Here is a 25,993-nt window from a genome sequence, read left to right on the forward strand (position 1 = left end):
ATATATATATATATGTTTCTTTCTTTCACCTTCTGAATTATCACGACTAAATCATGACTGTAAAATCTCACGTTTCTCCGTGTCTGTTGTTTTTTCTTGTTGTTAACTTTTTAGTTTTAACAAAAACAATTAAATTCAGAGTCTTTATCACACCGACTTCATTTACCTTTGTATGTAATGACATACGTATTTCTTACAGTACAGTTGGCAACAGTCTCCTGAAATCTCCCATATGGTTGTCTGGTGATCTGGTTTTTCTGTCTGTCCATCAATTCATCTTGTGTTTCACTAGTCAAGAAATCAACTAGTCAAAAATAAAAATCTCTTTAAGGGATATTGTTTGAACCAGCTTTTTTATTATTATTATATTTGTGACTCTATACCAGTCTAACAATAGACCAATCACAGTGGTTAAACCCAAATGTTTATTTGTTCATGTTCATAATTTTCACAGAAATGAACAGGAGAGGATAAGTAATAAACATTCAACAGTTTCAGTTCTTGGTAAAGACGATGATATTTAGTTGTTTTCTCTTTCACGTCCTGTGGAGAGATGAGGCAGACACAGGCTGAGTCACAGCTGAAGAGGAGGTCTGAGACTGAGCACAAGTGAACCTGACATTTCTAAATCTTCACAGTGTTTAATGGGGGGGGCTCTAGGGCTGGTTGGCATGACAGTCATAAAGCACAAGGTCACAGAAAGGAACATGAAGACATTTTTCTTACATGGCTGGAAGGAAAACGATGGACAGAGGAGAGATAGACCAGTTCTGAAGGGAATGTTCTTTCAGTTCTTTTCCAGTTCTTTTTTTTCCAATCAATTTTATTTCTTATTTGTTCAAGAAAAAGACTGAATATACAACAATACCTCAAAGGGTTCTACAGAGGTTCTACTGTTGGTTCTGTTCTTATTGTAAGCAGAGTAGGTTAGAACACTCCTGACAGGTAAATGATAGGATATGTGGAAGTAGAAAGTGGCTCGGTATGGGTTAAAGATGGCCCTTAACATTAAGACAGAGCATCTATATTTACACCAGAACTCAACTGTGGAGTGGAACCACAACAGTTAACAGCCAGTTAGGGTAGGGATATTAGCTTAACGATGTGATATCGATAATAATCATTATCGGTTTTTCCTCTGATAATGAAAACCCGATATCCAGGTGAAGTGACCTAAAAAAAACTTTTGAAGTGAAAGTGAAACTATTATTTGTATTGTTATGTGTGTCCTCTACCTTTAACTCAAACGGCTGCTTATATCGGTATTGGTTGATATCAGATTCGGGAATGAAGTGTTTGGACAATATCGGCATATCGGATATTGACAAAAGATTAATATGGGACATGGTTAGTTTAGGATTATCCCATTCGTCCATGTATGTTATGCTTTCTATTTTTCACAGTTAAGTTATGATTAATTGATAAGAACTCACACCGGTTCTCCTTTTTCTAGCAGGGATATCTGATGAACCTTAATCTTAGGAAGATTTTTAGCCACAGAACCACATTTTGAGCCCGCAGGCTGACTCCTCACTCTGAGGATACAACAGCAGCAGCAGCTGTGGGAGCCCTGGTGGTGAAAACCTTTACTGCAGAGATTGGCAAAGTCACTTCTGCTGGTCTCAGCAGGACCTATCACAAAGTCCTCAGTGACAGTGGAAGGTGAGGTTCTGGGCCGACCCAAAGACGACAGTGGACTGAGGCCACATTCTGAGGATGTGTTGTTCAGGCCAAAAGCGAGGGTTCTGCTGCTGTGACCTGGAGTTTGACTGTGTCCTGGATTGGGATGAGGATTACTGTGATGGAGATGCTGTGGTGTTCGGGAAGTTGTGCTCAAACAGTGTATTCCCAGTATACTCTGGAATGCTTTTTTGAATTCTTTGCACGAACATGGGTAGATGATGGGGTTGATGCAGCTGTTGAAGTAACCCAGCCAGAAGGTGATCTTGAAGACAGTGTCAGAAGGTCGATAGGCTGGAATCATGGAGCCTGTGGAAAGATAAGGCAAATGTAAATGGTGAACATTATCTAGAACCATCTCACCAGAACTTCTTTACTTCCCACCTTTTAACCCACAGTTGTGTTATCACTCGCTTTCTTAAATCAATTTTTATCCTCCAGACAGACTGTTCACACATTCCACTTAACCTAATACCCATCCATGCATCCATCCATTTTCATCCTCTTATCCGTTACCAGGTTGTGGGGGCAGCTCTCGCCACCCAAATCACACTGCACCGTACCAACCCCCCCAAACCTTCCTGCAGGTGGTGAGTCCACTGGAAGGTACCAACCACCCTAACCGGGATTCAAACTTGCCCAGGAGGTGAACCCTGGGGTTCCACACCAATGACAGAGACATTGCCTCTGGGCCAAAGCGCCACTAACCTAATACCCTCAAATTGTATTTTCTTTTCTAACACTTCTAAATCAGAGGTTCCCAAAATGGCGGGCACAGTGCCATTGCAGGGCAAAAACATTTTAAAAGAATTTACACCGCTATTTTTAATTGTAGCTCTTGTTTTTGTTGTCATCTGCTCGATCTGCTTGGAGCTTCTAGCTCTGATTCATGTCTGCTTTGATGTTCTTCCTGCCTAGTCCTGTTCCACTGAGTCTAAGTTGAAGTGTTTGGTCTTTTTAGTGCTGCACTCCCGTCCTGGCTTCACCAACACGTGATAGGAAATGTTGAGCAGGCTAGGGTGATAAAGGATGGAGATGAAACAGTAACAATGTGTGAATACCATGTGTTGAGACAGTGTAGTTTGAGAAAGGGGGTAGATCTTGGACAACACGTGGATGAGGAAGTACAAATAAATGGTGAATTGAGGCTCTTGCGTCTTAGTTACCAGTTAGTTCTGATCTTGATAGTGTGAACCAGCTAACTAATATCTGCTAATTATTAACCCTCTAGTATATCTCCATCTGTTTTTAGGCCAAAATTAGTTTGACCTAAACTAGCCTTTTTTTTTGACCATCTGTTTAAACATTTGCTTTGCCTGCTGCTTTTGAGTCCGACCCTCTTAAATTGTAAGTGTCTTGTAAAAATATTATAGTTTTATCAAATAACATAATAATATTTGATAAAATTCCCTTAAAATGACCCTGAATGTGTTTAGAATATCAGATTGTTGTGAAATTATTGTTTATCATTGGTAATGCATTTGAAATTAAAAAAAGTTTTTAAATTTTGCCCCCATTTATATTAAGTATGACCCTGGCCCTAAAGTAAATGATGTCACTTTTAAAGATCCAAGCAAAGAGGATTACCCTGGACACGTGAGTCACAAGTTTCCTTTCTTTCACATCATGTCACTGTCTATTAATATTAGTATAATTAAATGTCTGACATTAAACGTTGCTGTAAAATCCATTCATCTGGGTTCAGGCTCCGTGCCATCTATCATTCGCTGTCATTGTGTGAATGTTTTATTGCATGTGGTCCTGACTTTTTAAAATTAAAACGTCATATGGAGGTGGCCAATAAAGGCAGGTGGAGGAGGGAAAGGAATGGAGGTGACAGATCATTATTCTGTGGCCGCCTGAGCAGCTCATATTTCCCATTCCCAGGTGTGCCGAAAAGAGCTGTTCTTTTATTGAAGGAGCTTTTTATAGATTCACCATTTTTCAGAGGAAACCTGAAGGTATGGTTTAATTCATCTCATGATTTAAAAAAAATAAAATCAAACAGCAGATGTGACTGATGTTTTGTGTAAACTGTAAAAAATGACCTTCAACTAAAGCCCTATAGTGCACACAGCACTGACTGCATCCTCTGCAAACACAGAGAAGATGATGGGCTGAAGATGACATCAGATGACATCAGGTGAAAAGTTGGCTTCACTCTTGACAGGTTTCTAGTCCTTCATATGAAGACACACATGATCAGTTTATATGAGATTTTCTCAGAATAACCCCAGAAACATACACACATGGAGACCTGTAGCCCACGGACCAAAAGAGGCCCACTGTGAGGGTCCATGTGGCCCATTTCAATGCGGCCCATTTGATGAATTTTGAAAGTGAAAAAATGAGTAATTAACACCTCATGTTGGTGATGTTTTGTCAAATTGTATTTCATTTAGTATGAATATTTTCTAATGTTCTTGTACTTATTTGTAGGAAAACAAAGGGGAAAACAAACCATGGACTTATAGTTATGTATAGGTAGTGAAATAGGTAGTGCATCACATGACCCCACACAGTAACTCATTCTGACATTACACATATATTTATATTATGTTCAAATTCAAAACACTAAATAAAATCAAAGAACTGATTCAAGTTATCATTTCCTGAGTGTTTTAAATCCGGTGTTAAACATATGCCCGCTTGATGAATTTTGGCAGTAAAAAAATTACTAATTAGCTCCTTGGGAATTTCCCTAAACTCCTTTCCTGAGTTGGTGGTAATCGTCAAACAATATTTCAATAAAGTTTTACAGATAAAATGTACACTTACCAATGGGTAGTACTAGGAAAAAAGGCAGCCAACACAACACAAAGCAGCCGACCACGATTCCTAGTGTCTTAGCTGCTTTTTTCTCACGTGAGAACTTCATCAGTCGCAGGGCAAAGTGCGTGCGGTGCTGAAGAGCCTCGTCTTCAGTCACAGGGTTGTTTCCTCTGTGGATCCTCAGCGTCACTTTCTTGGAGTCCGATTTCTCTATCTTCTGGCCTTCTCTCAGGCCTTGACTCTCTCGGCGAGCCACCACGTAAACACGACAGTACATGGACAGAATGACCACCAGGGGGAGATAGAAGGAGCCCACAGCTGAGAAGATAGCATAGCCGGGCTCCTCCGTGATATTACAGATGGACGCATCCTCTGGAGCGGGTTCTTTCCAACCGAACAGAGGTCCAACAGATATGATGGTGGACAGAACCCAGAGCAGCATCACAGCCAGCACAGCCCTGTGCTTGGTCATAATGGCCGGGTAACGCAGAGGGTAACTGACGCCAATATATCTGTCCACAGAGATGATGCAGACACTCATGATTGAGGCTGTGCAGCAGAGGACGTCCACGGCGGCCCAAACGTTACAGAAGGCTCGTCCAAACACCCAGCGGTCCAGAACCTCCAGGATGGCAGAGAAAGGCAGAACAGTGGCGCTCAGCAGCAAGTCTGCCACCGCTAGGTTAACGATAAAGTAATGAGTAACTGTTCGCAGGTGCCGATTACAAGCCACTGAAAGGATTACCAGGATGTTCCCTACAATCCCAAACACGATGAAGGTACCTAACACCAGGCCCAGAACCACAGATTTGACCATGTTGAGGTCTGGCAATAAAGCCTGTGTGCATTCTGAGCAGTTCTGATTGAGAGTAGCAGGAGTCATGATCCAATCCAGTAGAGGTAGCATCTGCTTGGACTAAAAACATTCACAATTAGGTGCAGACTACAGCTACGTCATTTATTATGTGAAAACAGTAACAAAACTTTAAAGAAAAAACATTGTTCTTCATTAGAATGTAAATTTGTTTCTGCAAGACGATGTGCATCACAATGTGATGGGCCAGACTTGGCCCTCGGGCCTTGGGTTTGACATACGTATGTGCTGTAGACATGATGATATTCAGACCATCCACATTGTAAGATCTCTGCCCTCTGGACCTGAATTCTAATACATGATCTCTATGATATGGGAAGTCAGTAAGGTATGACCTTCAGACGGCCAACACCAAGATGTTCAACCCTGGCCTTATTCACTCCAAAGAAATCAATATCACACCCTGGCCTTTACACAGCCACAGGGCCAGTATCAGCACCACTACTGTCTGCTGTGATTTAATGTTTTGCAATGTTCTGCAGACAAGTACTGGTAGATTATGATCAATTAAATTAAAATAAAATATAAAAATATTTTTTAATATTAAATCTTTAGATATTTTTTCTCTAGAGTACATTAGCAACAATGCCATTATTGAATCATTGTACACCACACACCTACGGCTATATATGGTAATCAATATATAATATTATATATATAAAGTATATTTAGCTCATATGACTAAATATAACATCTATAATATATATTATCAATGTAGGCAGATCACTTTGGTCTGGTCAATTGATAAGTAGCTCCCAAACCAACGTGTGGACACCTCTGTCCTACAGTATCACCTCTGTTCACATTAGTCGACTTACACTAGGTTCACTTTAGTTCAGTTTCATAAACTTTGTGTCAGTTTTGTTCTCTTTTCATTAGTTTATTTTAATTTTTACACTTTTTTTAACATCAATTCACTTCTGTCCCTTACATTGTTTTGGTTCACCACACTTCAACCAATTTTCTTCCAGCTAACCGCTTTTAACTGAAGATCCCTTCTGCTCCCTTCAGCTGAATTTTAGTCATGTTTGTTTTCTTCAGTTTACCTCCTAACTTCTGTTTAGTTCACTTCTATTCACGTTGGTTCACTAATGTCTGTTTCTGTTTGCCTCATTTCTCTTAAAACTTCTTCTATTTTAGTTCAATTCTCATGAGACAATGTAGAGATTAAAAGGTCCTGTTGATTGTAATCATTCTCTTTGACAGTATACCAGTTAATTAATGTCATATTTAATGTTCCATCATTTTGACTTTGAGTCAACTGTGACATTAATCGTGTCGTCGGTAACAGATGCGGGGTTAATCCTGTGAGAGCAGATTATCTGACATTTGTTAACATGGATGTACGCCATCTGAACGTAGATTAGACAGAACCGGGGATGGTGGGCCACCAATAGAAGTGATTTTCGGATTCGGATAAGCTGTTTTTTAAGGATTGAACCTAAAGTTCAAATGAGTTTATCTCTTGACTCTTACATTGTTATTTTTATTTTTATCATGTACAACACAAGGAGTGTCACCTTTTTGCATGAAAGCTCAAACATCTGATGGTCCACACATGGTTGATTTTAGGATCAACACATGTCCCAAACATAGTTAGTTTCTCCATCAATGAACAGCAGTGGCAAGTGGTGCCCTCCTCAGACGAGGCCAAAAAGGGCACCTGTTGCAACCCTCAGTTTATCAACAATCAATTAAAAAAATAATAACATGAAGTTATTTCATACATATTTTAATACAATTTAAATGAGATTTAATGAACTGGAATTTTATAGCCAGTATAGACCAGTAACCATCACCTGCTACACTGTCCAATCCGCCCTGAGGCTGGATTCCAAAACACACATCAACAATAATAATGTTAGACAAGAATGGGATTATATTCAATTGAATAATATTATATTATATTACATTATGTTATATTGTATTATAATAATTTATTCAATTCATTTAATTATATTTAATTAAATATAAATAATTATATTTATTTATTTGTATGTTTTTATTAAGACTAACAATGCCACTGCTGAACAGTCAGACCATAGCTATTCCAGCTACTCCTTGATGCATCATACCAGGTAACGCTACTGTAAATCTTCAGCATTACCAATGCTATGGTGATAATCTTAATCTCTCCACTAATAAAGTGCAGAATTTTATTAATAGCAATAAAATAAACATGTACCGTATGTTTATGTGTAAGGCTTATATGGATCATCTTGAATAAAAATAGAGTCACTCTTTAGTTCTCCCATTCATTTTTATGCAGTTGTTTTCGTCTAAACATGTTTCTCAAAGCTAAATTCAGAGAATCCCACACGTTCCTCAGTATTTATACCTGTTCACAGATCAGTGTAAAAATGTAAGACTTTTCAATGTAAGACACACAGAAAATGCTAAATGATACAACTTCATTTCTTAATATTTGAGGCAATGATTTTGGAGTTTCATACCTCCCAACTCAGAAAGATGCAAATTCAACATGAATGAGTTAGAGTGCACAAATTGAATCACAATGTTTGGAAAATCATTTGAATCACAGCAGTAACAAAGACACTATTAAAAAAACAAAACAAAGCAAAACCGTAGGAACACAAATGTTTATGTGTATTACTCACCTAAGTTACAGCTGGATTCTCTGCCTCATGATGCTCCTGCCACTGCTGCTTCTGCTATTTCACATTCATCCTGACACTGGAGATTGAGAGAGAAAAGGAGAGAGAGTGAGAGAGTGGGAGGGAGGGAGAGAGAGAGAGAGAGAGAGAGAGAGAGAAAGAGAGAGAGCAACGTTTGAAGAGAGGCATTTTCATGCGCTGATGCTTCAAGTCTCTTCACATAATGATGGGGATGATGGTGATAACGATGATGATGTTGAAAAAGATGTGATCATGATGAAGGTGATGAAGAGGACAGATGTCTTACAAGGTGTCTCACAGCCTTCTTCACCTCTCTCCACCATCATCGTCCTCACCTCATTAAAATGGTTGAAACTCCAAACCTAGAAGTTGTCATTCATTTTGCTGGAATTTTAACCCCTCACACACACACACACACGCATTCTTGCAGTCCACTGTTGAACGTACTCTAACCTGTAAACACAAAACTCAAATCTTATGAAGTAAGATTTTAAACGTAATCTTACATTTGCGTTAGAGACTAATATTTTTGGGACTTTTAGGCTTCTTTTTTTTTTTGACAGATTTAGCTTTTCTGATACCAAATATAAAACCACAAGTTTTTGCTGACTTTTAGTGGCAGTGGTAGAAGGCAGTGGTGGCCTAGTGGTAAAGGAAGCGGACTTCGGTCCGGAAGGCCCCATGCACTGAGCATGGCATCGTCCTCAAGCACTGCTCCCCGGGCGCCGACCATGGCTGCCCACTGTTCACTTGGTGATGGGTTAAATGCAGAGGTTAAATTTCATTGTGCATGGTGTGCTGTGCTGTGCTATGTCACAAATGATAAATAAAGACAAGTTTAAGTTTAATTTTTCAAGGCAGTGGTGGCCTAGTGGTGAAGGAGGCGGACTTCGGTCTGGAAGGCCCCAGGTTCGAATCCACCAACTGCCAGGTTGCCACTGAGATGCACTGAGCATGGCATCGTCCTCAAGCACTGCTCCCCGGGCGCCGACCATGGCTGCCCACTGTTCACTTTGGTGATGGGTTAAATGCAGAGGGCAAATTTCGTTGTGCATGGTGTGCTGTGCTGTGCTGTGTCACAATGACCAATAAAGATAAGTTTAAGTTTAAGTTTAAGTTAAGTGATTACTCTCCTGAACTGTACTACTTTTGCTTGTCTAATATACAGGAGACAAACATCTAAGACTGAAATTCTAAGACTGCTATGACAACTTTGGACCCTTATGCTAAACTCATCACCAAACCACAGATAACCGTGTTGCACATCAAGCACAAAAACACACAGAAAATGTCTATTTATTTACCACTGAATTAAACCAGTGGCTCATTTGTAAACTGGGCTTTTGAAGCAATGAAATACTGTTTAGCGAGAGCAAAGTGAAATAATTTTCATACGAACCTAGGAAAAATTATAATAATTTCATCAATGGATTAGTCTCATGTTCATGGAGCTCATTTTTCTTTATGTTTAATTACAAACACAACACAACTGCTCCGCCGACAGATCAGTCACTGTCTAATTATGTTTGCAGGGACAACAAGCCAACACCGACCAAACCATATTAAAGCCCAGATGAAAAAAGACTTCATAATTAAGCAGTAAAGTGATGCACCTGTGGAGTTCTGTGTTGATGGATGTCTGTATCCATATCTGAGGCCTGCCGCAAAAGCAATTACATCTTTGAGCTGCAGTGGATGCTGGGAGACATTGAAGGAAAGTGAAATCAATATCTCACTTTAGATGTTTATTTTAAATAAAAACTGCAGTTGGATGTTTGTTATGATTATTACAATGACTAACTTCGACTAAGTGACTGAAACATTAATACAACTACCTAGTAAGGTTTACTACTGCGATGACTGATACATTTTCACTGCCCAAAACTTCCAAAAACCAGTTACTCAGAACTACAATGTGCTAGTACAGTGGAACCTCGAGATCGGGCATAATCCGTTCCAGGACAGAACTTGTAACTCGAATCATGTTTTCCTATAAGGAATAACAGAAGAAAAAAAAAAGTGTTCCGGCCCTCTAAAAAACTCCTTTATTAGTGCTAATAACAATGGAAAACACATGTTTTTAATTGCTACAGTGACACACACACACAAATATATATATATATATATATATATAGTATATAAGGATTCCTGTGATATAAAATAAAAGGTGGTTTTAATTATGAGTTCTTATCTTCGAGACAGACGATACAGTAGAGGCTAATGGAGACGTGGGGAGGAGGAGGAGGGAGGGAAGGAGTGAGAGAGAGTTGGCCCGTACGTAGACACTTGATTCCATACCGTACCTTACACATACACTACGTAACTTACATAAACTTAGAATTAACTTAACTACCGTATTATTTGTTTTTTACTTTAAGATGGTACATATCGTGGATGTACTGCGATCATACATGCGTGCTGATCACTCACGCGGGCACCACGCTCATATTTATTGACTCACTACCATCCATCACGTAGATAACGCTACGGAAGTCGCCGAAGACCTGAAGTGAACGAGTGAGGCGGCGTGGGCCTACCTAGCGTTAGCGTCTGTAAGCGTGCTTGTATTTCGAATATGTACTCGTATGTCAAGACGTCCGTATCTCGAGGCTCCACTGTACAGGCGTGGGCAAACTTTTTGACTCGCAAGCAACAATTGTCCAACAATTGAACAGGGGGGCGGGTCAGGAGCAGAGATGGAGCATTCGTGTAAACTAAGATAAATTACATGTCGTGCATGAAGGCTGAAAGGCTAAAATGCTTTTATCACTTTCTATGCCAACTGTTGGGGAAACGTGGGTATTGCAGGGAAAAGGCAGAAGTATAATGATAATATAAATAAATTAGTGGCGCTTTGGCCCAGAGGCAATGTCTCTGTCATTGGTGTGGAACCCCAGAGTTCACCTCCTGGGCAAGATTGAATCCCAGTTAGGGAGGTTGGTACCTTCCACTGGACTCACCCCGCGCAGGAAGGTTAACGAGGGGCTTGTACAGTGCAGTGTAATTTGGGTGGCGGGTGTGGAGACTGCTGCCCCCCCGCAACCCGGTAACGAATAAGTGGATAAAAATGGATGGATGGATAAAAAAAATTATATCATTTGGAAAAGTTTGGCGGGCCGGATTAAAAAGCTGAATGGGCTGCATCTGGCCTCCGGGCTTTAGTTGGCCCATGCGTGGTCTAGAACTTCAAATCCTATCTCCAGAAAAGTCTGTAACATGTTTATTTAATCTATTTCTTCAGACATAAAGACAGGCAAACCTAAATGTAATTGTGGGGAAAAAATGTGTATTCTATGACTCTAAGACCTTTACAACAGGAATTTCTTTAGTAACTATCTTTATCCAGTTATCTCAGCCAAAACTTCAGTTACTCAACACATGCATTTGCAGAATGGTCAATAGAAATGCTTCTAAAATGAAAAATATTGCACCCACGAAAAAGTAAACGGACAGAGAGATCCCCCACCCCCTTAGGCTGTTTTTCTAAAGAACAACAAATAGCCTTAAACCATAACTGTAACTACACAGTCAGGGTCACCCATTATATCACCAGAACCTCTCTCACTGCCCACTAAATGTTAGTATCAGGAATAATATTTACGCCTTGGGCATGTTTAATAAAAATATGCATCCACTCTGTCTGTTCCCACTGGTGAAAACGGCAACGTAGAGGTAAGGACTGTAGCATGCTATCCTCATTTATTCTTTAATGTGCTTTCATGCACAAGGCTGCATGATAATGAACTGTGTGTCACTGGCACTGCAGTGTTGTGTATCTTTAAGCCTCAGCAGCTCTGTGAGTTCCACCATCACAATAGTCTTATTTGTCTATGTGACAGTTCAATCTTTTGCACAGCAGCAGGAGGAAGGCAGTCGAAAAGCATCAGCTCATGTGGAAAATAGAGAATATTCTGCTGCCACTACTGATGTTGTAATTTTTAGTGTTCTGCACTTGAGGAAGACTGATATTTGTATTGATTTATAGGGTAAATTTAACATATGCTAATAATGCATTTGCAATACTAATAAGTTATAACCCGTCTTATTTTAAACATTAAATAAATGTGATTTTTAATTTTTTTTATTACTGAATAAAGGATTTAGAATGTGCTACCATAAACACAGTCCCTACCCCAGGGTTTGTATACATTTTAATTATAAATTACGCAAGATTTAAATGTTAGCCTATAATCAATTTGCATGCAATGAATAAAATTATTAAAACATTTAAAAATATAATAAAATTATATACATTTTAGTCGAATTAAACGGTGTTTGTGGTATTTACGAACAATAACATCGGGATATTTAGATTACAGATTAATTCATAATTAATCTATAATTTGTATTTATAACAAGAGACCAAACCAAATGTATGAAGAGGAAAATAACAACGTACTGAAACAAATGGCTTCTATTAGTGTTTGCTACTTAATGAAACTATACAATAAACAATTATGTGGTATGTGCTCAATTGTCTGTGTAGGTTCTCAGTCATCCAGGTCAGTTAATCAAAAAATAGTTACATCGAGGGCGACTGGACGAAACAGGTTTCTTCCGTTTTGAAGAACAAGATATGTACTCAATTATATTTACAGAGATTTATCTACCGAGAGTATTGCTAAAATGTATTAAGCGTTGAGTTTTATTCAGCCGTTTCATTTAAATGCTTTTGAACAGAGGGTGGCAGTGTTTACTTGAAAGTTATCTGCATTAGCGTTTCAAAGCCGGACGTGACGTCACGTATTAAAGTCCCGTGTCAGAAGTGGAATCTCGATACACTTTTGTCGTGGGTAATTCGGGAATTATTATTTTCAACTTTAAAATCGGAGGAGTTTATTTGTTTAAATCGTGTCATACTTTAGAAAACGTGTGCCTGGTACTCTTGTGTAGTCAGTTGTTAGCAGTTGTGTAGCTGCAGGATAAACGATGCCTGCCCGGAACCTAGTGTCCAGCAGCGGCTTCGGGAGTAGCAGCAGCGTAGCTGATCACAGTAAAGTCAGGTATTCCAGGTTGGCAACTGATGATGGTGGATACATAGACTTACAGGTAAAACACATTGTATATTTTTGTATGATTAAATATGATAAACACTGCGTCTTGGGAAGTTTTGCAACAGTTATACCGACCTTAGACATAATTTTAGCTGTATGGTTATCGATTATACAGTAATCAAGTTAATGGACCTGCAAACCTATTAATAATGTATGTAATAGATTGTACTACTTGTAACAATGTATTTTAAACCTTCGGATGCACAGCAGTAGATTTGTTTAAAGTCAGTGCTGTAAAAGTATATGTTTAGAGATGTTACTAGTAGCCACCCATCTTATGAATCATGTAGGCCATAAGGTGAACTCGATTATCGTTTCATCTCGCTCCGACGTCTGGGAACTACACGATCTCAACTTTATAAATAATAACAAGTTACGTTAAACTTACAGCAAAAAGTTCGTCACAAAATATCTTGGCCGTTTTTTATATCGATGCATTTTATAAAGAACTAGCGTCTTTGGGGCACAATAAGATTTGGGTGAGCGAGCGCTGGCACGGTTCAACACGTGATCGTGCTACACCAATCGAGTAGCTTGAGTAGTATTGAGAGTAGTAACACTTGAGTTGTAGTGTTGAGATTGATGTCAACACTTCCGGCAACATCGGAAGTGTTACACAATCGTGTAGTTCTCAGACGTCGGAGCGGAATTCCATTAAAAAAAAGGACTAAAGGACTTTTCGTGGTTCATCTTACGGCCTAATGTGATGAATTCACGTGACACATTTCAAAGTTGAAACTGGGTAGTATTTGACATAAGGGTCTTTTTGAACCTCCCTCAGATTCCTAAAGGGAATTTAGATTTCCTTAAAATGTGATTTTGTGGCATTAGCCTAAATCGGCAGTAGTGTAAGTTTGGTATATGAAAAAAAAACAAACAACAACAACAAACGTATAGCGTTCCATCATTCGGTAAAAATATAAGACTACAGGAACTTACTAGGGAACCTAGTAATTTAAACTGCTGTCTACACAACAGCTGCCACCTAGATGAAGTGGTTGTTCATAGCCATAGTGTTTTGTATCTGATTTGGTGTCAGTAAGGGATCAATTCCTTTTATTTCACATTGTGAAATACATAGAATTTACATCATCAAGTTTGTGGCATTAGCCTAAATCGGCAGTAGTGTAAGTTTGGTATATGAAAAAAAAACAAACAACAACAACAAACGTATAGCGTTCCATCATTCGGTAAAAATATAAGACTACAGGAACTTACTAGGGAACCTAGTAATTTAAACTGCTGTCTACACAACAGCTGCCACCTAGATGAAGTGGTTGTTCATAGCCATAGTGTTTTGTATCTGATTTGGTGTCAGTAAGGGATCAATTCCTTTTATTTCACATTGTGAAATACATAGAATTTACATCATCAAGTCATCATAATTGATCTTAGGCTTTTCTGCGAAGTTCCTGCATATAAAGGGCCACACCACATCTGTCTTCAGCATGAATGAGAAAGATGGTGATGTTGTATAAAGTCTGACCTATGTTAGAATTCTTTAAAAAAAAATATTTTTCTTCTCTCTAGTTCAAAAAGAGCCCACCCAAAGTTCCGTACAAAGCCATCACCTTGGCCACGGTTCTCTTCTTGATCGGCTCTCTGTTAATCGTCATTGGTGCTCTTCTTCTGGCTGGATACTTTGGAGTCACTGTGAGGCATAAAAATCTTTTTATGACAGCAGCACAAATACATACTTAAGATATTTAAAGACATTTAATCACTATGTGTAAAATGTTTTGTGTCTTTCAGCACACCGACCGGACTATACCTGTTCTCATCATTGGAATCCTTGTCTTCCTGCCTGGATTTTACCACCTAAGAATAGCTTATTATGCATCAAAGGGTTACCCAGGATATTCCTATGATGATATTCCAGACTTTGATGACTAATCTTTATACTGGATTAAGCTGGAAGCTACATCCACATTACTTTGGTTTCGAAAAACAACTTTTAGTTAGATTTAGTTTCTTGCTTTACAATTGGCTGTAGCAGATCGTTGGAGTTGCCACAAGGGGACTTTACTAATTGCAAAAAGTACATTTTTGTTAACCATATGGACCATATTTATCATATGGAGTTTATGGTCTGAAAAATTGGTTTTTAATAGATAGGCTGATTTTTTTTTTTTTAATTTTAACTAAACAAGTACAGTACATATCAATTACAAAAGTTTATACATATGGTAAATAAGCAGATACAGTTAGGCCTATAAATGTTGGGACAGTGACAAAAGTTTTGTTATTTCAGCTGTTTACGAAAACATATTTAGGCTATGGGCTTAAAGTGCAGACTCTCACCTGTAATTTGAGAGCATTCACATCCATATTAGAGCAAGAGTTTAGGAATTACAGGTCTTGAATACATAGCTGCCTCTTTTTCAAGGGATCAAAAGTGGACAATTGACTCAGAAGGCTGCAAAGGGCTCTTCCCTCATTAACCTGTCATCAATTAAGCAGTCAAAAGTCTGGAGTTGATTCCAGGTGCAGGTCCAGGCGAACACACAACATGGGGTCAAAGGAGCTCCCAATGGAGGTGAAACAGACCATCATGAGGCTGAAAAAAAGAAGAAATCCATCAGCGAGATGGCAGAAATGTTAGAGTGCACTGGTGAGCTTGGGAACTCAAAAAAGGCCTACACGTCCACGGAAGACGGTGGATGATCCACTCAAGTGAAGAACACCCTTCAGGAAGTAGATGTATCAGTATCTAAGTCTACAATAAAGAGAAGACTTCATGAGAGTAAATACAAAGGATTCACCACAAGGTGCAAACCATTAATCAGCCTCAAAAACTGAAGGGCCAAAAATTACTTTGCTCAAGGCAAAACTTAAGGCAGAAAGACCCACAAACAAGTAACAACTAAAGACAGCTGTAGTAAAGGCATCACAAAGGAGAAAACCCAGCCTTTGGTGATGTCCATGAGTTCCAAACTTCAGGCAGTCATTGTCTGCAAAGGATACTCAACAAAATGCACTTCAGTTCCGTTGTAGTTGTTTTATTTCAAATCCAATGTGGTGGCATGCAGAGCCCAAATAATGAACGATTGTGTCACTGCCCAAATATTTCTGGGCCTAACTGTACTTCATTGACAGTATATTCTGTTTCCAGGTGAAGCTTCAGTTTGTTTCTGGACTTAGAGAACAAGCTATACTCTTCCTTGAATGGACAGACATCACAAAAACAGCCATTAGGTTTACAAACAATGTTTGCGTCATAAATAACAAACATGGAGGCTTTTCATATTTTCATATCAGTTTTCCTAATTCAGTTTTATCACTAATTGCCTATATCAGCACGTCAGAGGTATTTTAATATCAGAGAAGACAGAAGCAGGGCGTACTGTAACTTTTGTTCTCTTACAACAGCAGCAATGTACAATTCAGAAAAATCTCATACGTTGCCCTGGACTGCTGAATCCAGTGATTACTTGTTTGTTACTTGATTTTCAACCGGATTTATCTAATCGACACAATGTATTTAATGTACATCCTATTAAAACAAGCTTAATCAAATTTAACTATGACGCAAGAGGTACAAATCTTATGATGAAACCCAATTAAATTATAGACTTGCAATGGTAACGGTCATTTCCACGTGATTTTATTTTGGAATGTGTAACCGGAAGTAACCGGAAGTGCCTAATGGCGATTCATCCACGACACTACAATCAAAACACTCCTTTGGTTTATACCTTAGAGTGCACAGCCTTTAATGCTTCTCAATGACTGGATGTGTGTGTGGTTTTAAATCACAGTGAAAAGGTTTAGCATGTGTTCATGACCTAAAGCTTAGCCGTGATCCTTGGATCAATATGAGGAGAACAACAGTCAGCCTCACACACACACCCACTCACACACTCTCCTCTCTTCTGGTATGAGTCAGACAAAGCACCTGTTTTTCATAAAAAATGCTGGATGATGAAACTGAGGACCGATTGCCAGGGATACAGGCATAAACCATGTGTAGTCTGCTGTTTGTGTCACATGGTATAGACTGATTATTTAACTTGCCTGCTGTCACCATAATGCAGTGAGCTGGACAGATTGTAATTTAGCATGTTCAGTTTCCGTCCATTCAGCGTAATTCACTTCTCTATTGTGTTCTGTGTACTGTCCTCATTGTTCTTTGTAAATTACCATCATATGTGGACAAATAGAATGATTAGTAGTTCCAGCAAAAGTACCATCCCAATTCCTTGCAGAGTAGTGCTAAAGCCAGTGTTGTGCTTTGTCACTGGACTTCACCTACCCAGTATGTTACCTTTGGCCTTTGCCTTCTCAGACCTTCTCATGACTTGAAAAGAAGCATTATGCTGACCCTGTTCCTTATGGTCGGGAGCAGGACAGGACAAAGGCCGCAGTGATTACTTAAAGGTGTTAGTGTCTTAGCAGACTCAAATGTCAGAGCTGTATGAAGTCTTTCTTTGGAAAAAGAAACTAAACCATGTGCTAATATTACAAGTGTCAGTGATTCATTTATCTGCATATACATTCAGATAAAGTTTGGGTGAACAGTTTCTATAAATATTTCCATTTTAATCCTTGATTCCTATTTTGTTTTTGTGACCTTGAGTCTAAATGCTTGTGAAAGTCTTTGAAAGTAGAGCTTTAAAAACTAAGTTTAAAAAGTAGTGGCTGGAGCTAATTGATGGTTTTGCTTATATTTAGCAACTTTAAACTTAATCAAACTAAACTTCATCAACAAAGAAAAAACACTGGAAATGTCCTAGGGTCAGTGGCATAGGTGAACTTCAAACTTAACTGGTATTAGTGCAATGGGGCGATTTATTAGTGTTGTTTATATTGAAACAGTCCATTGTTATGGCCTGCTGCAACATGTGTTTTCATTGGGTTAATCCATCCACAGCAGGCTTTTCCGCTCACAAACACTCTGACTTAAATCCCATGCCAACTCTTTTTTTTTCAAGTCAATACAGTTTGTTATGTAGATTGCTGTGTCAGGGACAAAATCATCGAATTGACTGCTTTGCTGAGTAGGCCATTTCAAATGGTTCATTTGAACTTACTAATGTTTTAAAGGTTGTGGGTTTCATGCTTCTCGTGTGGTTGCTGTACCAGATAGGCTTTTGTGATATTTCCTTTACATGTTTTCAGTAGGTTCACAGAAGTTTGTGCTAAAGCCACTGTGCTAATGGGCTTTTTACACTATTAAAATATATTCAAAGATTTTGAACAATTTCATAACATTAGACCAAAGTGCACATTAACTGGGTGGCGGGTGTGGAGACTGCTGCCCCCCCGCAACCCGGTAACGAATAAGTGGATAAAAATGGATGGATGGATAAAAAAAATTATATCATTTGGAAAAGTTTGGCGGGCCGGATTAAAAAGCTGAATGGGCTGCATCTGGCCTCCGGGCTTTAGTTGGCTCATGCGTGGTCTAGAACTTCAAATCCTATCTCCAGAAAAGTCTGTAACATGTTTATTTAATCTATTTCTTCAGACATAAAGACAGGCAAACCTAAATGTAATTGTGGGGAAAAAATGTGTATTCTATGACTCTAAGACCTTTACAACAGGAATTTCTTTAGTAACTATCTTTATCCAGTTATCTCAGCCAAAACTTCAGTTACTCAACACATGCATTTGCAGAATGGTCAATAGAAATGCTTCTAAAATGAAAAATATTGCACCCACGAAAAAGTAAACGGACAGAGAGATCCCCCACCCCCTTAGGCTGTTTTTCTAAAGAACAACAAATAGCCTTAAACCATAACTGTAACTACACAGTCAGGGTCACCCATTATATCACCAGAACCTCTCTCACTGCCCACTAAATGTTAGTATCAGGAATAATATTTACGCCTTGGGCATGTTTAATAAAAATATGCATCCACTCTGTCTGTTCCCACTGGTGAAAACGGCAACGTAGAGGTAAGGACTGTAGCATGCTATCCTCATTTATTCTTTAATGTGCTTTCATGCACAAGGCTGCATGATAATGAACTGTGTGTCACTGGCACTGCAGTGTTGTGTATCTTTAAGCCTCAGCAGCTCTGTGAGTTCCACCATCACAATAGTCTTATTTGTCTATGTGACAGTTCAATCTTTTGCACAGCAGCAGGAGGAAGGCAGTCGAAAAGCATCAGCTCATGTGGAAAATAGAGAATATTCTGCTGCCACTACTGATGTTGTAATTTTTAGTGTTCTGCACTTGAGGAAGACTGATATTTGTATTGATTTATAGGGTAAATTTAACATATGCTAATAATGCATTTGCAATACTAATAAGTTATAACCCGTCTTATTTTAAACATTAAATAAATGTGATTTTTAATTTTTTTTATTACTGAATAAAGGATTTAGAATGTGCTACCATAAACACAGTCCCTACCCCAGGGTTTGTATACATTTTAATTATAAATTACGCAAGATTTAAATGTTAGCCTATAATCAATTTGCATGCAATGAATAAAATTATTAAAACATTTAAAAATATAATAAAATTATATACATTTTAGTCGAATTAAACGGTGTTTGTGGTATTTACGAACAATAACATCGGGATATTTAGATTACAGATTAATTCATAATTAATCTATAATTTGTATTTATAACAAGAGACCAAACCAAATGTATGAAGAGGAAAATAACAACGTACTGAAACAAATGGCTTCTATTAGTGTTTGCTACTTAATGAAACTATACAATAAACAATTATGTGGTATGTGCTCAATTGTCTGTGTAGGTTCTCAGTCATCCAGGTCAGTTAATCAAAAAATAGTTACATCGAGGGCGACTGGACGAAACAGGTTTCTTCCGTTTTGAAGAACAAGATATGTACTCAATTATATTTACAGAGATTTATCTACCGAGAGTATTGCTAAAATGTATTAAGCGTTGAGTTTTATTCAGCCGTTTCATTTAAATGCTTTTGAACAGAGGGTGGCAGTGTTTACTTGAAAGTTATCTGCATTAGCGTTTCAAAGCCGGACGTGACGTCACGTATTAAAGTCCCGTGTCAGAAGTGGAATCTCGATACACTTTTGTCGTGGGTAATTCGGGAATTATTATTTTCAACTTTAAAATCGGAGGAGTTTATTTGTTTAAATCGTGTCATACTTTAGAAAACGTGTGCCTGGTACTCTTGTGTAGTCAGTTGTTAGCAGTTGTGTAGCTGCAGGATAAACGATGCCTGCCCGGAACCTAGTGTCCAGCAGCGGCTTCGGGAGTAGCAGCAGCGTAGCTGATCACAGTAAAGTCAGGTATTCCAGGTTGGCAACTGATGATGGTGGATACATAGACTTACAGGTAAAACACATTGTATATTTTTGTATGATTAAATATGATAAACACTGCGTCTTGGGAAGTTTTGCAACAGTTATACCGACCTTAGACATCATTTCAGTTAGCTGTATGGTTATCGATTATACAGTAATCAAGTTAATGGACCTGCAAACCTATTAATAATGTATGTAATAGATTGTACTACTTGTAACAATGTATTTTAAACCTTCGGATGCACAGCAGTAGATTTGTTTAAAGTCAGTGCTGTAAAAGTATATGTTTAGAGATGTTACTAGTAGCCACCCATCTTATGAATCATGTAGGCCATAAGGTGAACTCGATTATCGTTTCATTTCGCTCCGACGTCTGGGAACTACACGATCTTAACTTTATAAATACGAACGAGTTACGTTAAACGTACAGCAAAAACTTTGTCGCAAAATATCCTGCCCGTTTTTTATATCGATGCAATTATAAAGAACTAGCGTCTTTGGGGCGCAATGAGATTTTGGTGCGCGAGCGGTGGCACGGTTCGACACGTGATCGTGCTACACCAATCGAGTAGCTGATTGATGTCAACACTTTCGGCAACACTGCTTCCTCCTTGGTTCCACTTAACGTTACCGGCAGAGAGGAATTCTCTGAAAAGTCTTCTAGTGGGTCAAATGGATTCTAAACAGTACTTTATACATAGCCGCCTGCACGAAGAACAATGAGGAAAATAGACGATAAGGTGAACTTTGTTCTGTTGAACATTGTTGAACTATGTTCAATCATTTTGATCAATAGAAGGAAGTAATCAATGACAAGAACCATTTGTTTATTCATTCGTTCATTTATTCACTCCTAACAAAATACAACACTGATCAATCGTAAAAAAACTTTATTAAAACATATATACATACAGTATGTACAATATATAAAACAATACAAAACAGCATAAGAAAATGAATGGTAATATTAACCATGCAACCATTGCAATACAACTCTGAGGCTACACATGAAATGTTAGTGATCCTCCTTCTCCTTGATTTCATGTTTGCACAGTGGCAACACCTACACAGGTCTGTACAACAGAGTCCTGCAAAGACACAAGACACACTGTCAGGGGCCAGATTTCATGTCATTCATGTGACATGTAGATTTCCATCTTCTAGGTGCCAACCATATCCTGCCTGCATGACTGCAGCCTGATCATTTTTTGCAGTGCTGATGGAGGGCATCACTTAGGCATCAGAGGCTGATGATGCCATACAGAAAGCCTAGCCTCATTGACATTTTTAGCAGCCAGCTGATCATACAGTAGCAGTCAGCTGATCATACAGGTGGCATACATATTTGCAAAGCAGTGCAAATGTTAAGTGGTCCAAGTTAAAGTTAGTACCCAGATTTTTAAAACCCTTAAGGTAGTTTTCTCGCTCACTTGTTACAGAAAATGTCTTTCTTTTGCCTTTACCATAAAGGCACTTGTGGAATCACACCCAGAGGATGCATGTATGCCAATCAAGGCTGAACAAACACTGGTTCCAGTTACCTCGGTAATATCAATGATGCATGTCCTGTTGCCTGTCACTGTGAAATCTGCTCTTTTGCAGCATGTTGTGCATGCAAAAACACCCTTGACTCACATTCTTCATGATCACACTCTTCATGATCGGTCTTCCACAGCATGAACAGATGACCTGTGTAGGTGTTGCTACTGTGCAAACTGTGAAATCAAGGAGGAGGATGACAACTGCCGTGACACTGACAGTGAAGACTAACATTTCATGTGTATCCTCAGAGTTGTATTGCAATGGTTGCATGGTTAATATTACCATCATTTTCTTATGCTGTTTTGTATTGTTTTATATATTGTACATACTGTATGTATATATGTTTTAATAAAGTTTTTTTTTTACAATTGATCGGTGTTGTATTTAGTTAGGAGCGAATAAATGAACGAATGAATAAACAAATGGTTCTTGTCATTGATTACTTCCTTTTATTGATCAAAATGACTTAACAAAGTTCACCTTATCGTCTATTCACCTTATCGTCCATTTTCCTCATTGTTCTTCGTGCAGGCGGCTATGTATAAAGCACTGTTTAGAATCCATTTGGTCCACTTGAAGAGTTTTCAGAGAATTCCTCTCTATCGGTAACGTTAAGTAGAACCACGGAGGAAGCCGTGTTGCCGGAAGTGTTGACATCATTCAGCTACTCGATTGGTGTAGCACGATCACGTGTCGAACCGGGCCACCGCTCGAGCACCAAAATCTCATTGCGCCCCAAAGACGCTAGTTCTTTATAAAATGTATCGATATAAAAAACGGGCAAGAATAAGTTTTTTGCTGTACATTTAACGTAACTCGTTCGTATTTATGTTTAGATCGTGTAGTTCTCAGACGTCGGAGCGGAATTCCATTAAAAAAAAGGACTAAAGGACTTTTCGTGGTTCACCTTACGGCCTAATGTGCTGAATTCACGTGACACATTTCAAAGTTGAAACTGGGTAGTATTTGACATAAGGGTCTTTTAGAACCTCCCTCAGATTCCTAAAGGGAATTTAGATTTCCTTAAAATGTGATTTTGTGGCATTAGCCTAAATCGGCAATAGTGTAAGTTTGGTATATGACAAAAGAAAAAAAAATCCAACAACAACAAATGTATAGTTGTATAAAGTCTGATCTATGTTAGAATTCTTTAAAAAAAAAAATTTTTCTTCTCTCTAGTTCAAAAAGAGCCCACCCAAAGTTCCGTACAAAGCCATCACCTTGGCCACGGTTCTCTTCTTGATCGGCTCTCTGTTAATCGTCATTGGTGCTCTTCTTCTGGCTGGATACTTTGGAGTCACTGTGAGGCATAAAAATCTTTTTATGACAGCAGCACAAATACATACTTAAGATATTTAAAGACATTTAATCACTATGTGTAAAATGTTTTGTGTCTTTCAGCACACCGACCGGACTATACCTGTTCTCATCATTGGAATCCTTGTCTTCCTGCCTGGATTTTACCACCTAAGAATAGCTTATTATGCATCAAAGGGTTACCCAGGATATTCCTATGATGATATTCCAGACTTTGATGACTAATCTTTATACTGGATTAAGCTGGAAGCTACATCCACATTACTTTGGTTTCGAATAACAACTTTTAGATTTAGTTTCTTGCTTTACAATTGGCTGTAGCAGATCGTTGGAGTTGCCACAAGGGGACTTTACTAATTGCAAAAAGTACATTTTTGTTAACCATATGGACCATATTTATCATATGGAGTTTATGGTCTGAAAAATTGGTTTTTAATAGATAGGCTGATTTTTTTTTTTTTAATTTTAACTAAACAAGTACAGTACATATCAATTACAAAAGTTTATACATATGGTAAATAAGCAGATACAGTTAGGCCTATAAATGTTGGGACAGTGACAAAAGTTTTGTTATTTCAGCTGTTTACGAAAACATATTTAGGCTATGGGCTTAAAGTGCAGACTCTCACCTGTAATTTGAGAGCATTCACATCCATATTAGAGCAAGAGTTTAGGAATTACAGGTCTTGAATACATAGCTGCCTCTTTTTCAAGGGATCAAAAGTGGACAATTGACTCAGAAGGCTGCAAAGGGCTCTTCCCTCATTAACCTGTCATCAATTAAGCAGTCAAAAGTCTGGAGTTGATTCCAGGTGCAGGTCCAGGCGAACACACAACATGGGGTCAAAGGAGCTCCCAATGGAGGTGAAACAGACCATCATGAGGCTGAAAAAAAGAAGAAATCCATCAGCGAGATGGCAGAAATGTTAGAGTGCACTGGTGAGCTTGGGAACTCAAAAAAGGCCTACACGTCCACGGAAGACGGTGGATGATCCACTCAAGTGAAGAACACCCTTCAGGAAGTAGATGTATCAGTATCTAAGTCTACAATAAAGAGAAGACTTCATGAGAGTAAATACAAAGGATTCACCACAAGGTGCAAACCATTAATCAGCCTCAAAAACTGAAGGGCCAAAAATTACTTTGCTCAAGGCAAAACTTAAGGCAGAAAGACCCACAAACAAGTAACAACTAAAGACAGCTGTAGTAAAGGCCTGGCAAAGCATCACAAAGGAGAAAACCCAGCCTTTGGTGATGTCAATGAGTTCCAAACTTCAGGCAGTCATTGCCTGCAAAGGATACTCAACAAAATGCACTTCAATTCCGTTGTAGTTGTTTTATTTCAAATCCAATGTGGTGGCATGCAGAGCCCAAATAATGAACAATTGTGTCACTGCCAAATATTTCTGGGCCTAACTGTACTTCATTGACAGTATATTCTGTTTCCAGGTGAAGCTTCAGTTTGTTTCTGGACTTAGAGAACAAGCTATACTCTTCCTTGAATGGACAGACATCACAAAAACAGCCATTAGGTTTACAAACAATGTTTGCGTCATAAATAACAAACATGGAGGCTTTTCATATTTTTACTTTTTCTTCCTCTGTTGACTTTATTATATGACTTTTCTATTCTGAGGTCCGTTAACACAGCAGTATCTCAGACAACATGCATGTAAGGTTTAGAATTTTGAATGTAAAAATAAACACACAGTATTGTGGATGTAGCCATGTCTTGCTGCCTTTATATGAACAGAACTGAAGGTCTGACCATTTATGTAATCACCTTTACAAGATTATTTTGTCAGTTGCTTATAAGACCATATAGGTTTACAAAATCTATAAGCATATATTTAGTTGGACTAAGTATTAAAATAACATTTAACTCACTATTTTATCGTTTATGTTATATATGAAAAATATTATTTTGGTTTGTCTAAAGCAGGGGTTTCCAAAAACTAAATCATTTTTCAAATGTCTACTCTGAAACTTAGGACTCCGCGGCAGGAGGAGTATTTGTAATTGTGTTGAAGGTTTGTTAGAACATGGACCAAAAGCTCAGGATCGAATGTTGTTATTGTTGTTTTTCGTCTTTTGCCTTTTGTTGATGTCGTGTTTCACTCAAGCCATGCCTTTGTTAGAGCCGGTAAAACAGCAGTAGCGTCAAGTCACACACAGACTGTTGGATAGGAGGAGAAATAAATACAGTTGATGTGTCGTTCGCGAGTGATTCGTTCAAAATGAACGAATCTTTCATTTGAGTCGTAACTTTAACTTCCGAGTTATATGAAAGATTCGTGACTCGTGACGACCGAGTCATATTAAATATTTATTCATATTGAACTCACGAATCATTCACAAATCACTCACTGCGAACTAATCACTCACTGCGAACAAATCTTTCACTGTGAACTAATCTTTCACTACGATCTAATTACTCTGCAAACTAATCTTTCACTATGAACTAATCTATCATTGCAAACGAATCACTCTCTATGAACGAATCTTTCACTGTGAACTAATCTTTCACTGCAAACGAATCACTGTGAACTAATCTTTCGCTGTGAACTAATATTTCCCCGTGAACTAATCTTTTGCTGTGAACGAATCATTCTCTGTGAACTAATATTTTGCTGTGAACTAATCTTTCGCTGTTAACAAATCATTCTCCGTGAGCTAATCTTTCGCCGTGAACTAATCTTTTGCTGTGAACGAATCATTCTCTGTGAACTAATCTTTCGCCGTGAACTAATCTTTCGCTGTGAACGAATCTTTTGCTGTGAACTAATCACTATGAACGGATCATTCTCTGTTCTCGCAGATTCGTTTCAATTGTCACGTGAAAGAGCTCGGGTCTTTTTTGCTCTCATTCATCTT

At 38.4% G+C, this 25,993-nt stretch overlaps 3 protein-coding genes across 3 annotated transcripts; 2 read left to right on the forward strand and 1 right to left on the reverse strand.

Annotated features, from left to right (window-relative positions):
- Positions 1-472: 472 nt before the first annotated feature.
- adra1aa (adrenoceptor alpha 1Aa) lies at positions 473-5,359 on the reverse strand. Its single transcript, XM_008336088.3, has 2 exons — positions 4,459-5,359; positions 473-1,989 (listed from the first exon to the last, which is right to left on the reverse strand). Exons 1-2 carry the CDS (start codon positions 5,357-5,359, stop codon positions 1,430-1,432), a joined length of 1,461 nt encoding a protein of 486 aa, XP_008334310.1. The 3' UTR covers positions 473-1,429.
- A 7,337-nt stretch (positions 5,360-12,696) lies between these two features.
- On the forward strand, positions 12,697-16,601 carry tmem230b (transmembrane protein 230b). The gene is made up of 3 exons (XM_008336060.3): positions 12,697-13,011; positions 14,547-14,669; positions 14,769-16,601. The coding sequence occupies exons 1-3, from the start codon at positions 12,892-12,894 to the stop codon at positions 14,907-14,909; spliced, it is 384 nt and encodes a 127-aa protein (XP_008334282.1). The 5' UTR covers positions 12,697-12,891; the 3' UTR covers positions 14,910-16,601.
- Positions 16,602-19,976: 3,375 nt separating this feature from the next.
- LOC103397697 (transmembrane protein 230-like) lies at positions 19,977-24,454 on the forward strand. The gene is made up of 3 exons (XM_008336059.3): positions 19,977-20,291; positions 22,982-23,104; positions 23,204-24,454. The coding sequence occupies exons 1-3, from the start codon at positions 20,172-20,174 to the stop codon at positions 23,342-23,344; spliced, it is 384 nt and encodes a 127-aa protein (XP_008334281.1). The 5' UTR covers positions 19,977-20,171; the 3' UTR covers positions 23,345-24,454.
- The last annotated feature ends 1,539 nt before the right edge of the window (positions 24,455-25,993 follow it).

Source organism: Cynoglossus semilaevis, chromosome Z, assembly GCF_000523025.1.
Source record: "Cynoglossus semilaevis isolate Cse_v1.0 chromosome Z, Cse_v1.0, whole genome shotgun sequence".
In the NCBI taxonomy this organism is placed as follows: domain Eukaryota; kingdom Metazoa; phylum Chordata; class Actinopteri; order Pleuronectiformes; family Cynoglossidae; genus Cynoglossus; species Cynoglossus semilaevis.

What these genes read in the sequence shown, in the direction of transcription:
- adra1aa (XM_008336088.3), bottom strand. Translation starts at nt 5,359, where the DNA reads ATGCTACCTCTACTGGATTGGATCATGACTCCTGCTACTCTCAATCAG. An exon ending in TTTCCTAGTACTACCCATTG is followed by an intron (nt 1,990 to 4,458) that starts GTAAGTGTACAT and finishes ATCTTTCCACAG; the next exon opens with GCTCCATGATTCCAGCCTAT.
- tmem230b (XM_008336060.3), top strand. Translation starts at nt 12,892, where the DNA reads ATGCCTGCCCGGAACCTAGTGTCCAGCAGCGGCTTCGGGAGTAGCAGC. An exon ending in GTGGATACATAGACTTACAG is followed by an intron (nt 13,012 to 14,546) that starts GTAAAACACATT and finishes TCTTCTCTCTAG; the next exon opens with TTCAAAAAGAGCCCACCCAA. An exon ending in CTGGATACTTTGGAGTCACT is followed by an intron (nt 14,670 to 14,768) that starts GTGAGGCATAAA and finishes TGTGTCTTTCAG; the next exon opens with CACACCGACCGGACTATACC.
- LOC103397697 (XM_008336059.3), top strand. Translation starts at nt 20,172, where the DNA reads ATGCCTGCCCGGAACCTAGTGTCCAGCAGCGGCTTCGGGAGTAGCAGC. An exon ending in GTGGATACATAGACTTACAG is followed by an intron (nt 20,292 to 22,981) that starts GTAAAACACATT and finishes TCTTCTCTCTAG; the next exon opens with TTCAAAAAGAGCCCACCCAA. An exon ending in CTGGATACTTTGGAGTCACT is followed by an intron (nt 23,105 to 23,203) that starts GTGAGGCATAAA and finishes TGTGTCTTTCAG; the next exon opens with CACACCGACCGGACTATACC.